The 11,862-nt window shown below is 38.4% G+C and overlaps 1 protein-coding gene across 1 annotated transcript; it reads left to right on the forward strand.

The window, feature by feature from the left end:
• Positions 1 to 6,114: 6,114 nt before the first annotated feature.
• Positions 6,115 to 11,156, forward strand: LOC147605420 (uncharacterized). Its single transcript, XM_086793073.1, has 7 exons — positions 6,115 to 6,788; positions 6,926 to 7,047; positions 7,236 to 7,391; positions 7,637 to 7,908; positions 8,554 to 8,718; positions 9,116 to 9,324; positions 10,677 to 11,156. Exons 1-7 carry the CDS (start codon positions 6,707 to 6,709, stop codon positions 10,865 to 10,867), a joined length of 1,197 nt encoding a protein of 398 aa, XP_086649199.1. The 5' UTR covers positions 6,115 to 6,706; the 3' UTR covers positions 10,868 to 11,156.
• Positions 11,157 to 11,862: the final 706 nt, after the last annotated feature.

Below are 11,862 nucleotides of genomic sequence, written 5' to 3' on the forward strand. Positions count from 1 at the left end.
TTTCTAAATGGTTAATTACAAGAAGAGGTGTTTATGGAGCCATAAGGTTATGTGCATCTTGATTATCCCCCCACACATGTATGTAAGTTGAAGAAAGCTTTGTATGGGCTGAAGCAAGCACCACGTGATTTGATAAACAAGATAATTAGCTATCTCATAATCATTGTTTTTCATGTGGGAACATCAAATTCATCACTATATGAAAAAAAGACAACAAATGGTATTGCGGGTGATTATCATCTATGTAGATGACTTGATTGGTGATTATCATCTATGTAGATGCCTTGATTGTGACTGGTGATTTAAGCAAGGATATTGTTGATGTGAAAGCTTCATTGTGTGGTGAATTTGACATAAAAGGCTTGAGAGAATTGAGATACTTTCTTGGCATTGAAGTGGTGAAAACAAAGAAAGGAACTTGGTTGGTTCAAAGGCAATATGCGTTGAATATGCTAGCAAAATATGGCATGACGGGTTTTAAGCCAATGAACACACCATTGGAATAGAATGTAAAGCTAAGGGCTGATTGTGGTAAAAACAAAGAAAGGCATTTAGTTGGTTCAAAGGCAATAGGCATTGAATATTCTCACAAAAATATGGCATGACGAGTTGTAAGCCAATGAACACACCATTGGAATAGAATGTAAATCTAAGGGCTGATTGTGGTGAAGAGATTGAGGATGTGATAATGTATAGAAAGATGGTTGGTAGTTTGATATACATGACTATCACTAGACCGGATTCATGCTATGCAATTGGGCTTGTGAGTCAATTTATGCAAAGTCTAAGGAAACCACATTTGGATATAGGGAGGATAATCTTGAGATATGTGAAAGCTACATCACATAATGGACTCTTTTTTGAGTATGGTGAAGCTATGGAAGTTCATGTATATACATACATACGCAGATTGGGTAGGTAGTTCTTATGATAGAAGATCTACTAGTGGCTATGGAAGTTCATGTATATACATACATACGCAGATTGGGTAGGTAGTTCTTATGATAGAAGATCTACTAGTGGCTATGCTTTCACATTGGGAAGTGCAGTGGTAAGTTGGAGTAGCAAAAAGAAACCCACAGTTGCTTTATCTAGCATCATAGATTTAGAGTATAGAGGAGCAGCTATGGTTGCATGTGAGGTGGTATGGCTGAAAAAGCTACTTGAAGATTTGGGACAACAATGTGATGGGAAAGTTGTCATACATTGTGACAACATGAGAAACGTAAATTTGGTAAGAAATCCAGTTTATCATGGGAAGACCAAACAAATAGAGGTTCACTATCATTTCACAAGGGAGAAAGTGTTTGATGGATAGATAGAGTTGACATATGTGAAGACTAAAGAGGAAGTTCTAGATATCTTTACCGAACCACTTGGTAAAGAGAAGTTTGAGTACTTCGGAGATAGGCTTGGAGTACATGAAATGAATATGGTGAGCTTGAAGGGGAGTGTTGAGAACGCAAGCTCATCGAGAACTCGTGGATAGCGGTAGCGTGTGGACATTAGTCTAGCAATGTGTGTGTGTGGATAATAATGGCCGTGCCCAACTGGACAAGTCTGTGGACATTAGCATTAGGTTTATTTCAGTGTTTTGTGGATTGAAATGAAGGAAAGCTATGGAGATTCTCTACTTTGTGTGTGTTGATGAAATGAGAGAAAGTATGGTTTAGGTGTGTCTCTTGTGTTCCCCTCTACTCTCTTTTTAAAAAAATACTTGGCAAGCTGAGGAGTGAAGGATTTGTATGACACATATGGGGTATGTTCTAGTAGTATGGAACACGAGGATGTATCCCATATGTGGGTTTATAGGGTTCCATCAAGGAAGAGGTTTTAGATGGGATAGTTATCCAAAACTCAAGATTGCTAGATGCCTAGTTCATGGGGTGAGTGCACTAGCCTCTGATATGGCATATGTATAGTTTATTAGCCACATATTTAACGTGGCAGATGTATGGTTTATGGGCCCTGCCTCGGACATGGTAGATTATCAACTTTTATTGTGGCCGATATCTAGGGTTATGTAGCAGGGTCTTAACTAGTGGGGTTATTCTAGATCGACCTAGTTCTAGTCAAGTGTGGATGTTAGCAGAATTTGCTTGCATCTTGATTACCTTGACACAGTTGGTTGAGTTGGTACTTGAAGTTTCTTGATACTTTAGGTAGCCAGAGAGTAACAAATATAGGTTCCTACTCATGATAATTGATAGTTTTTTTTAGCCTAGTAGAGATGATAAATCAGTTCTAGTGGAACATTGCACATGTTTAGCACCGAGTGATCATTTGTTGATTGGTCAGGATGTTCCTACGATAATACTAAACATGTTATGTTTAGCACCGGCGAGAGATCATTTGATTGGTCAAGATCTGCTTATGAAATGCTAAACATGTTAAGTTGTGCAGCCAATTCCACAATTGTGCATTTGGTAAAGGATATGGTACAACAGGAGAGCTATATCATGGTTGTTCTGGTTTGGACACGAGCTTTGATAGGAACACTTTTAGAGGTCATTTATGACAAGAGACTGTGGTTCTTAGAGAGGGGAAGGTATTTTCTGATATCCCCTAGGTATGTCGAATTACCCAATCCTAATAGGATAGGTCATTGGATTAGCTCTATGATAATTATCTCTATGAAGTCAGATTATCTGATTCCTCGGGAGTTGGGTTGAGGGATTGATGTCAGATTATCTCTATGATGTCAGATTATCTGATTCCTCGGGAGTTGGGTTGAGGGATTGATGGATTGTTATGTTCCTCATCATGACTCTTGCTCGAGTTAGTTTGTCTTTAGTTCCTCTGAGATAGTAGTAGGAACAGTGGTTGTTGCAGATTTAATGAATTCATATATAGCAAAGTTATCAGTGAAAAGAGTAGACATGGTCAACTAGATTATGGAGTCAGTTGTTGTCAGATGTAGTTACTCCTCTATATTTCCAAGAGTTTGAATGTCTTAGGAGGGGAAGTCTAGTCTTTCATGTTCGTAGACTGAAAGAGATGTTGGGAGCTAAGGATAGGATTGTGATTCCTTAGGAGAGCTTGTTGAAGTTGAGGAATGAGGACATATCTTATGTTCCACATTAACCCGAAACGGTGATTGATTTCAATTTTCCTAAGTATTAAATTACGTGTAAAGATGGGACTCGACTTGGGAGACATTTGCTACTTTACAATATAGGGTTCCCAATTTTCTTTTTTTAGAAAGATTTTATTTCCAAGAGTTGAAACATCTAAGGAGGGGAAGTATGCTACATACCTAGTGCTCATCCTTGAGATTAGTCACCTAATCCAACAAGGTTAGGGGAGCCTTGGGATTAGGAGAAAGCATGCTAATACGCACGACTAAGGTTATTAATATGTCCACATGTATTGGCTATTTATAACATGATGGTTATTTATAGTAGTAGTGGATGCTATATAAGTGAAACATGGGTTATTGTTTATAACCTCACTATCGGTCAAATTTCAACCAAGACTCCAACCATACATGTGGCAGAACATAGATAAGCATGCCTAAGGTCTCTATGAGACAGATTTGCATGGATCTGTGGGAGTCTTAGCCATGGCTCAAAGGTTGAAGCATAGAACCTACAGTTAGAATGGGAGCTAACCTACACCCCTTTTAGGAAATTTGTACTAATCCAATTACGTTTTATGTTTAGGAGATCCATGGGGTTGTAACATTGGCCTTCCATGCTAAATTCCTCACATCATGACTTGAGAGCATCTTAACAGTACTTTACAATATAGGAAATATATACTTGAAATGTGATCGAGTTACCTACAAATATAATCAGAATTTATTGATGATAATGCATAAAGTTATTTAATCTTTACGAAAAAGTCATGACCCACAATTACACTCTAAAAGAAAGTGAGAAAATTTAGAGAGCAAGTTATTAACTCAAGAATTTTGGGTATAAATGACTACCCCACGTTTGCTGCCTCTTCCAAGAAAATCATAATCAAAAGATCAACTAAATTGCAAGGAAAAGGAATAAGCCCATATGATTGGACATGAATTTATTTGGAAGATCAAAGGATATCTCTTTTTTTAAAGTGGAAAGTGTGTACCAAAAAAAGTCATTTGACCAAGATGTGCACTTGCTTTTAAAGAGATTTCAAGCTTATATCAACAATGCCTCTTTACAACAATGACTACCTTCTTATTGGAAATGGACATACTATTTCCCTTTAATTGTTTACTTTCCTTTTCTAAAATGGTGGTGGATAATTAGTACTTAAAGGAGAATAAATCAATCCAGCTTATAGAGACAATACTTTTTTGATCTTGTGGAGGACCTAAAGTTACACATTTATTTTGAGAAATCAAAGGCTTTTTGATGTACATAAATATTGAAAAGTTGAATTGTAAGTTTCTTATTTCAAAGTAAAACATGTGATTGATATGTTAATTTATCGCCCTTTAAACTAGTGCTCTTCTCCTCAATAACTAAAAACCCCCTTCCCCCCTCTCCCTCTCCCTTGGCCCTTGGCCCTTGGTTTCTTATTTCAAAGTAAAACATGTGATTGATATGTTAATCTATCGCCCTTTAAACTAGTGCTCTTCTCCTCAATAACTAAAAACCCCCTTCCCCCCTCTCCCTCTCCCTCTCCCTTGGCCCTTGGCCCTTGGCTCCCCTTTCTCCTTTTTATCTATAACCTTTTATACACATGCTTCTCTACCAAGGCTAGGACCATCTGCTTATTAATGACTAATTTCTTTTTTGGGATAGAATGAATCATTTTTATTGCTAGGTTTCTTTTTGGGAGAGCGGATGGTAAAAGAAAACAAATCTATATATATTAGATAATATAGTTTAAGAAAAATAAGGTTTTATGTAAGGCCTCTAGACATCACAGATTGACCCATCAACAATATATAAAAAATATGCCAATGGGTGGGTATTGGTTGAGATTTTTTGTGATTGTAGCGATGGTGATTAGCATGAAAATATGTTATTACATGTGTTCATCTTTGGGCTTGCCTTGCCATTCAAGGGCTAATGTGTAAAAGCCTATACAACCATCTCCCACATAAGAGGCCTATTTTATTGTGAAAATAGGGGCCACAATTAGAATTATTATGTCATTCACAAGCTATAAGGATATTCACATTGCTAAAAAACAACTAGTGTATATGCGTTTTCAATACCTATCAAAGTAAAAAAGTGTCAAAAACATGATGAGCATGCCCTTCAAGGAAAGAGAGGGAAATGTCAGAGAGAGAGAGAGAGAGAGACAAAGAGAGAGAGAGTTACCTACCTAGTAACTAGCCCTACAACTTCAAATGGGTAAAATTAAATCTCTAAGAAGGGTAAAAGTTAAAGAACTTGTTGACCACCCTAAGGAAAAATTGATCAAATGCAAAGCCTATTGTGGGCAAGCCAAAAAATAGGCAACTTTGCTAGCCACTAAAACCCCCACCACCCTTCCTAAATGTGAGGCAACAACCAAAACCATCCACATGCAGGCTGTACACCCTAAGGAAAGAATGGCTAGAATGCAAAGCCTCCCATATCATAGCATAGGCCAAAAACAACGACATCGCTCTACAAACAATCTTCTTCTCTTATATACAAATCCCTTACGTACATGTGGAGGCAAAATATTATCTTAATTGCAAAAATATGCTAGTATTATCTTAATTGCAAAAATATGCTAGTGTTCTCATTACCACAAAATATGGATTTTTTTATTATTTAGTGTATTTTTTGATAACACTCTTTTTTTTGTCGAGTGTATTTGTTGATAGCCAAAAATGGCCATAATTGTAGGGCAAAGTCAAGTTTGCACCTTGAAGTTAGTATGTTACACCCATAAATTTATGGCTGTTAAGATAAGTCGAGAATAAGGGAAGGAAGTACCCATATATAAAGTGATAGTTGCGTGAATATGGGTCCCAAATTTTGTTTATGAATTAATTAATTTGTTCAAGTGGCACAACCTTGGGAGTGAGAAATGAAGTGACTTTAGACTCGAAATGAAGTGACCGTAGAGTCTAAGGTGCGGAGATCGGACGTAAAAAATAAAAAATCGAATTGTTAGGTTTGTCTCGATCCTTCTTAACTGCCTCAAGTTAGAATAAACAAACGAGAGATGAAGTCGCCATTTTGAGGCTGTGGCCTCCAATGTGCGTGCGAGAGAGAGTGTATGCGATGTTCTCTATGAGAGTGAACATGCGATGGTCGTCTATGAGAGGAAGCTTGGCTCCGAATCAGACATAGAGAGAGTATGCGAAGCAAACGGAGAGTTTAAAATTTTTGTCGAAAGCTTGGCGTTTGTGTGTGTTTTAATGTTAGCATATGATTTGATGGTTTTTTTTAATTTATACGAAAGCTTGGCTCTAAATCGCATGGAGAGAGATTATGTGAAGCAGATGGAGAAGAGTTTTTTTTTAAAATCGAAACCTTAGCATCCGTGCATCTTTTAACGTTAGTATATGAATTTTAACTTTAGAATAATGGAGCTAGTTAGAGCTCGATTAATTAATCAATGTAGCTAGCCTAAGCCTGAATATGCCCCCTAGAACATCTAAGTGATTAATTTCTAAGGAATATGCCATTTGATTAATTATTCGCATTTTGATAGTGGCAGTTGCGTGAGTATCCAAAAAATAGGCCACAACTCAATTATTAATATTCTCGTGGTAAATGGCAAGAGGCATTGTTTTGTTTGTTGTTTTCCAAAAGGAAGCCACCTTCCGATGGCGGCCTACAGCCTTGTTCGCCTTGTTGTATTGGCGCTGGCTTTGTGTCTTGCCTCCGCCCACCAGCAATTCTCTACAGGTCCTCTCTCTCTCTCTCTCTCTCTCTCTCACACACACACACACACACACACACACACCTCTTTGCATTTCTCATGGTTTTCTCTCCACTTACTTTCTTGGCTTGCTTTTCTTGCTTTTCTCTCCTGGAATGAGCAGATATGGTGATTGAGGAAGCAGGTTGCGATGTCCAAGACAAGTACATCTGCACTTGGCAGCAAGGCATCCTTCGGAAGAACAACTCCAAGACTGGACCAGACTCCTCTCACTGTGTCTTTGTGGTAGCTGCAACCTCTTAATGTGTTTGTTTTTTTTGCATCAAGGCTTCATTAAGCGCAGGCTTCGCGGCTCCCAATGCACTAATTAAGCTTGCGCTGGTTCATCAACTGCGTTTTCTCTATTAATTTTCCTATATTTTGTATAATTACAGTTAAATGGGTTTAATCTGGTGTTGGTAATTTTTCCAAAGGTGCGTGACCCAGAATTCTTAGATATCCTGGCATTCGATTCAAAGCTAGAGTTGATAGCCCACGCTGATGCACATGAAGGTGGAGTTTACAACCCTGATGATCATTGCTTCTACTTCATAACAAAAAAGCAGTTGGAGCCCAAGCCCAACACCAAGGTAGAGACAAGGGCAGGCTTCCCCCAAAGCATTTCTGGTGCTTTTGCTTTAGAGCTTTTTGGAGCTGCTTTTTGTGTTGCTTTTTGGAACTGCTTTTTGTGTTGCTTCTGAGTGCTAGCAATTATGATGATGGTGCTCTATTAGTGCTCGTTTTTAGAGCTCTTTTATTTTTGCAAATCCTTCCAATTAGCAATATATTGAGCACCATATTTGGGGTATTTGGCCCCCATCAAAAATGCTTGCAGATTATGAGAGTCCATCTGAGTAGCGGCAAAGTGGAGGTTGTGAAGGAGGAGACAGAGGTGGCCAATGGGATGGTGTTGGACAAGCATGGCCATCTTGTTGTGTGCCATCAAGGTGTTGGGGAAGGAGGAGGCTTCATTGAGAGGCTGAACCTGGCCACTCTAGAGTCCACCATTGTTGCTGACAATTGGTTTGGCCACCCTTTCAACAGCCCCAATGATCTGGTCATCAAATCAGATGGCTCCATTTGGTTCACTGATCCAGACTATGGATGGTAAAAAAAGATTTATATTCATTAAAAATAAGAAAAAAGAATAAACAGGTTAATGTGCTTCGAAAATCATTTTTTAAAGTTTTCAAATAGTTAACAATTATTTTAGCTTTCAAATAAATCAAAAATTATAATGCTTTCTTAGAATAATGGATTTAGTTTTTTAAATAAATATATAGGTGTACGGGCCTTCTTATAGCATTGGGCAAAATTTTAATATTAGTTTCTAGTTACATCAATAAGTATATATTATGCTTTCTTAGAACAGCGGGGCACATTTATATTTATTTTTTCGTACTATAAGGGGTAAAGGCTTTTCTAAATCTAAATAGATAAAAAGTATATATGCTTTCTTAGAACAACGGCAACATTCTTTATATTTTTTAAAATAAATAAAGAATTATGCTTGCTTCTTTAGAATAATGGAGTATATATGGGTTCTTAGAACAATGGGCAACAATTTTTTTATATTTTTAAAATAAATAAAATAAGCATATTTTGCTTCCTTATCCTTGGAATAATGCGCAAGAATTTCCACTTTATCTTTTGGAATGCTTTTCACTATGCCAAGATCTTATGCTCCACTTTATCCATCTCTTGGTTTTCGTTGATTCTGGAATATATATATATTTCTGTTTAATTTGGCAGGGTCCAAGGCTTTAAGAAAGCGCCCAAGTTGAACAATCAAGTCTACAGAGTGAGCCCCACTGGGGTGGTGGATGCTGTTGCAAATGGGTTTGTGAAGCCCAATGGGCTCGCATTCTCTCAGGATGAAAGGCGTCTCTATGTGTCGGATACAGGCTCCACACTTGGGTATGCCTTTCATGCTTGCAACCAAAAAACACACACACACACACAAAGCGCTCTCTCTCTCTCTCACAAACACACACTCACACACAAAAAGCGCCCTCTCTCTCTCTCTCTCACACACACACACACAAAAAGCGCTCTCTCTCTCTCTCTCTCTCTCACACGCACACACACAAATTCAACGCATCCTTGGTGTCTTTTGTGATTGATTAATGGTGGATTATGGGTCTCTCTCTCTCTCTCACGCGCACACACAAATTCAACGCATCCTTGGTGTCTTTTGTGATTGATTAATGGTGGATTATGGGTCTCTCCGCTTAATCACCTTATAAAATGCTAATTTTAATGTGGGTTCTTAATGAGATCATATAATCTTTGTTGTGGTGGTGGTGGGGCGCAGTGACGCGGAAGGGAATGTTGTGCCATCACATCCCCACTCTATCACGGTTTTTGACACGGCAGAGGAGGATGGTGCATGCCTCCACAATAAGAGGCTATTCGCATCCATCTCAACACTTGACGGTAGCTACAAAGGGGTGGGATGCCCTGATGGCATCAAAGTGGACACCATGGGACGGGTCTACGTAGCCAATTCGGATGGAATCCAAGGTAAAAGCTCATCCTCTTCCTCTTCCTCCACGTAGTGTAGCAATGTCTCCACATCCTGTGTAGCCATTTTTACCGGAGAAGGAGCTGACCAACTCGATTGGCATTGGAGGGCTTCCCCGGGCAGACCCGAAGACCTTCCGAGCTATAAATGTTTATAGCGGGGAAGGAATTGATGCATGCATCTACGACTCTCGGATGATGCCCTGTATTTGGGGCTAGCGAGTGGAGGGTCTAGATCTCTAGGGGTGGGGATGCCAGGCTCTTTGGAGAGATTGTGCACTCTCTCTCTCTCTTGCGACTCCCTTGGTACATGGTGCCATACACGTCTCTCTCTCTCTCTCTCTCATGCACAACATATGGACATGCTTAATCCCTAGTTTTAGGCTATGATTAGAAACCTTTTGGGCCAACGCAGTTTAAAGCTAGGTGTTTAAACCAAGGAAGTCAGAAGGAGCTAAAGGGCATTTCCAAGAAGTTTGGCATTATATTGCATTTTATGCTTGTCTTTCATGCTTGTCCTCTCCTAGTTGTTGAGAGAGGGATATTTAGAGGCCATCCAAACAGATGGAGGGCAACCCATCCGAAAGTTCGGAGGGTCTTCAAGTGAACTTTTCTTTCCAAATCCTCTGATGAGGAGGATGAGACGAGTGATTCCACAATGGTGTCTATGATGCTAGGTTACAAACTTAGATAGGATTGCTTAACCTTAGATAGGTTACAACCTTAGATAGGATTGCTTAACCTTGGTTACACATTATTGAGTTTAGTATTATATTGTCCATTCATTCCCAACCTTTAGTAGTTTGTTGCACAAAGAATTGTTGAGAAAGATTTACTTTAGGATTTTGGTTGATACTGCACAAAGTTACACATAAAATCTTGGCATGGGTTTCAGTTTCTTTGTTAAGGTCCTTGTTATATGTGATTTTTGCTTAAACATTGAGACTCTCATCACTTTGAATCATTTAATGCTTGAATTTAGGTGCCTTGTATACACCTAGTTGTATTTCAAGTTGATTTGCTAGTATTTGCCTAACTATGGCTTAGAGAGTCTAAAGATTGGTTATCTTTTTTACACTGAGTTTCACATGAGGTTTTTAAAGCTAACTTTCATTATAGTGGGAAGTAAAAAAGCTGAAATTGGCATAATTTTGGTTAGAGTAGAGTTGGATTCTTAGTTGAAGATAATGTATAAGAATTTATAACAATACTTAATAGGGTGCATGTGTATGTTTTGGATTTTAATAGCGTGTGTGTGCGTGTGTGTGTGTTTTGGATTTTAATAGCTTGCATGCCTTCAAACCATGCTAAGAAAGTGATTAATTGATTTTTTTTCTTTTATGGAATGATAGTGTTGAGCCCGAAAGGCAAGGTGTTAGGCATGATAAGGGTGAATGGGGCAGTGAACATGGGGTTTGCAGGGGAGAACTTAGACAATCTCATCATCCTCAATGACACTGCAATCCATGGAGTCCACTTATTTGCACAGGGAGCTGGCCTCCACTTTGCAGGCCCTGGTCGAAGACGAGTCTCCACATTTTAACACTAATGCACACACAAGGGGATGCTAAACAACATTCCCCACCTTCCCAAAACATGTTAGTGAGATGGATAGCATGAGGCTATCCTAGTTGTTGGTATGCTATGGATGGGTGACCTTGCTCTCATCGAACTCTCAACCTATCTCGTAGGTAAGGAGATATCTCTTACAAGCCTCTTATATTCTATTCTGAATTGTCTACAAAAGTAAATGTCTACTCAAATTAAATCAGAAAGTGCTATGCCAAACCTCCCAAGAAATAAGAATCAAGGTAAGCAATATAATTAACTTAGACCTTCCACACAAATCAAAACACGTATGTGTATGATAAGGTAATTGCTATTCCGTGTCTACCAATGGCATTAATATCACCCCTTAAAACGATCTTGAACCTTCTTCTTTTTTTAAAAAAAAATGATAGGTATTTATTTTATCCTTTGGATGATGATGATTACAAAAAGGTTATAACCTTGTCGTCTATTGCAAGAATCTAAGTTCTCCATTTATATTAGCCAGTAATGTTCTCTCACACAATATTTATCCATACAAAAGAAAAAACAAATCCTTCAAGTTTCTTGCGAATGGAAACCTTTGACATTCAAATTTCTAAACCAATTTGCATAGTGTGACAAAAAATGAATCAATACAAATAATCTTAATGATTTCTCATAAAAAAGGCTAATATGAAGGATAAACTGTGTGTGTGTGTGTGTGTGTGTGTGTGTGTGTGTGAGAGAGAGAGAGAGAGAGAGAGAGTTGTACATTGTGATGCACACACATGGCTAAATTTGCCACCCTACCTTGGACATCAAAATTAAGGCCTATAAGGTACCTTAGGCTTCATATGAAACTCGTTAACCGATAAAATTTTACTATGGTGGCCTTCTTTTGAAACCCAATTTTTGAAGGGGGTTTTATTTGAAGACCAAAATCGGTCTTGAAGCGCACTGTAGCCTTAAAATTTCACCAGTTCGTACATGCATTAGAGATTTAGAGCA

This window comes from Cibotium barometz, chromosome 59 (assembly GCF_041138505.1).
Source record: "Cibotium barometz isolate CiBa-2024 chromosome 59, ASM4113850v1, whole genome shotgun sequence".
Taxonomy (NCBI): Eukaryota; Viridiplantae; Streptophyta; class Polypodiopsida; order Cyatheales; family Cibotiaceae; genus Cibotium; species Cibotium barometz.

Excerpts from the sequence above, each read along its gene's own strand:
- LOC147605420 (XM_086793073.1), top strand. The coding sequence starts at position 6,707 with ATGGCGGCCTACAGCCTTGTTCGCCTTGTTGTATTGGCGCTGGCTTTG. Across the intron at positions 6,789-6,925 it reads CCACCAGCAATTCTCTACAG|ATATGGTGATTGAGGAAGCA; the intron begins GTCCTCTCTCTC and ends TGGAATGAGCAG. Across the intron at positions 7,909-8,553 it reads ACTGATCCAGACTATGGATG|GGTCCAAGGCTTTAAGAAAG; the intron begins GTAAAAAAAGAT and ends TTAATTTGGCAG.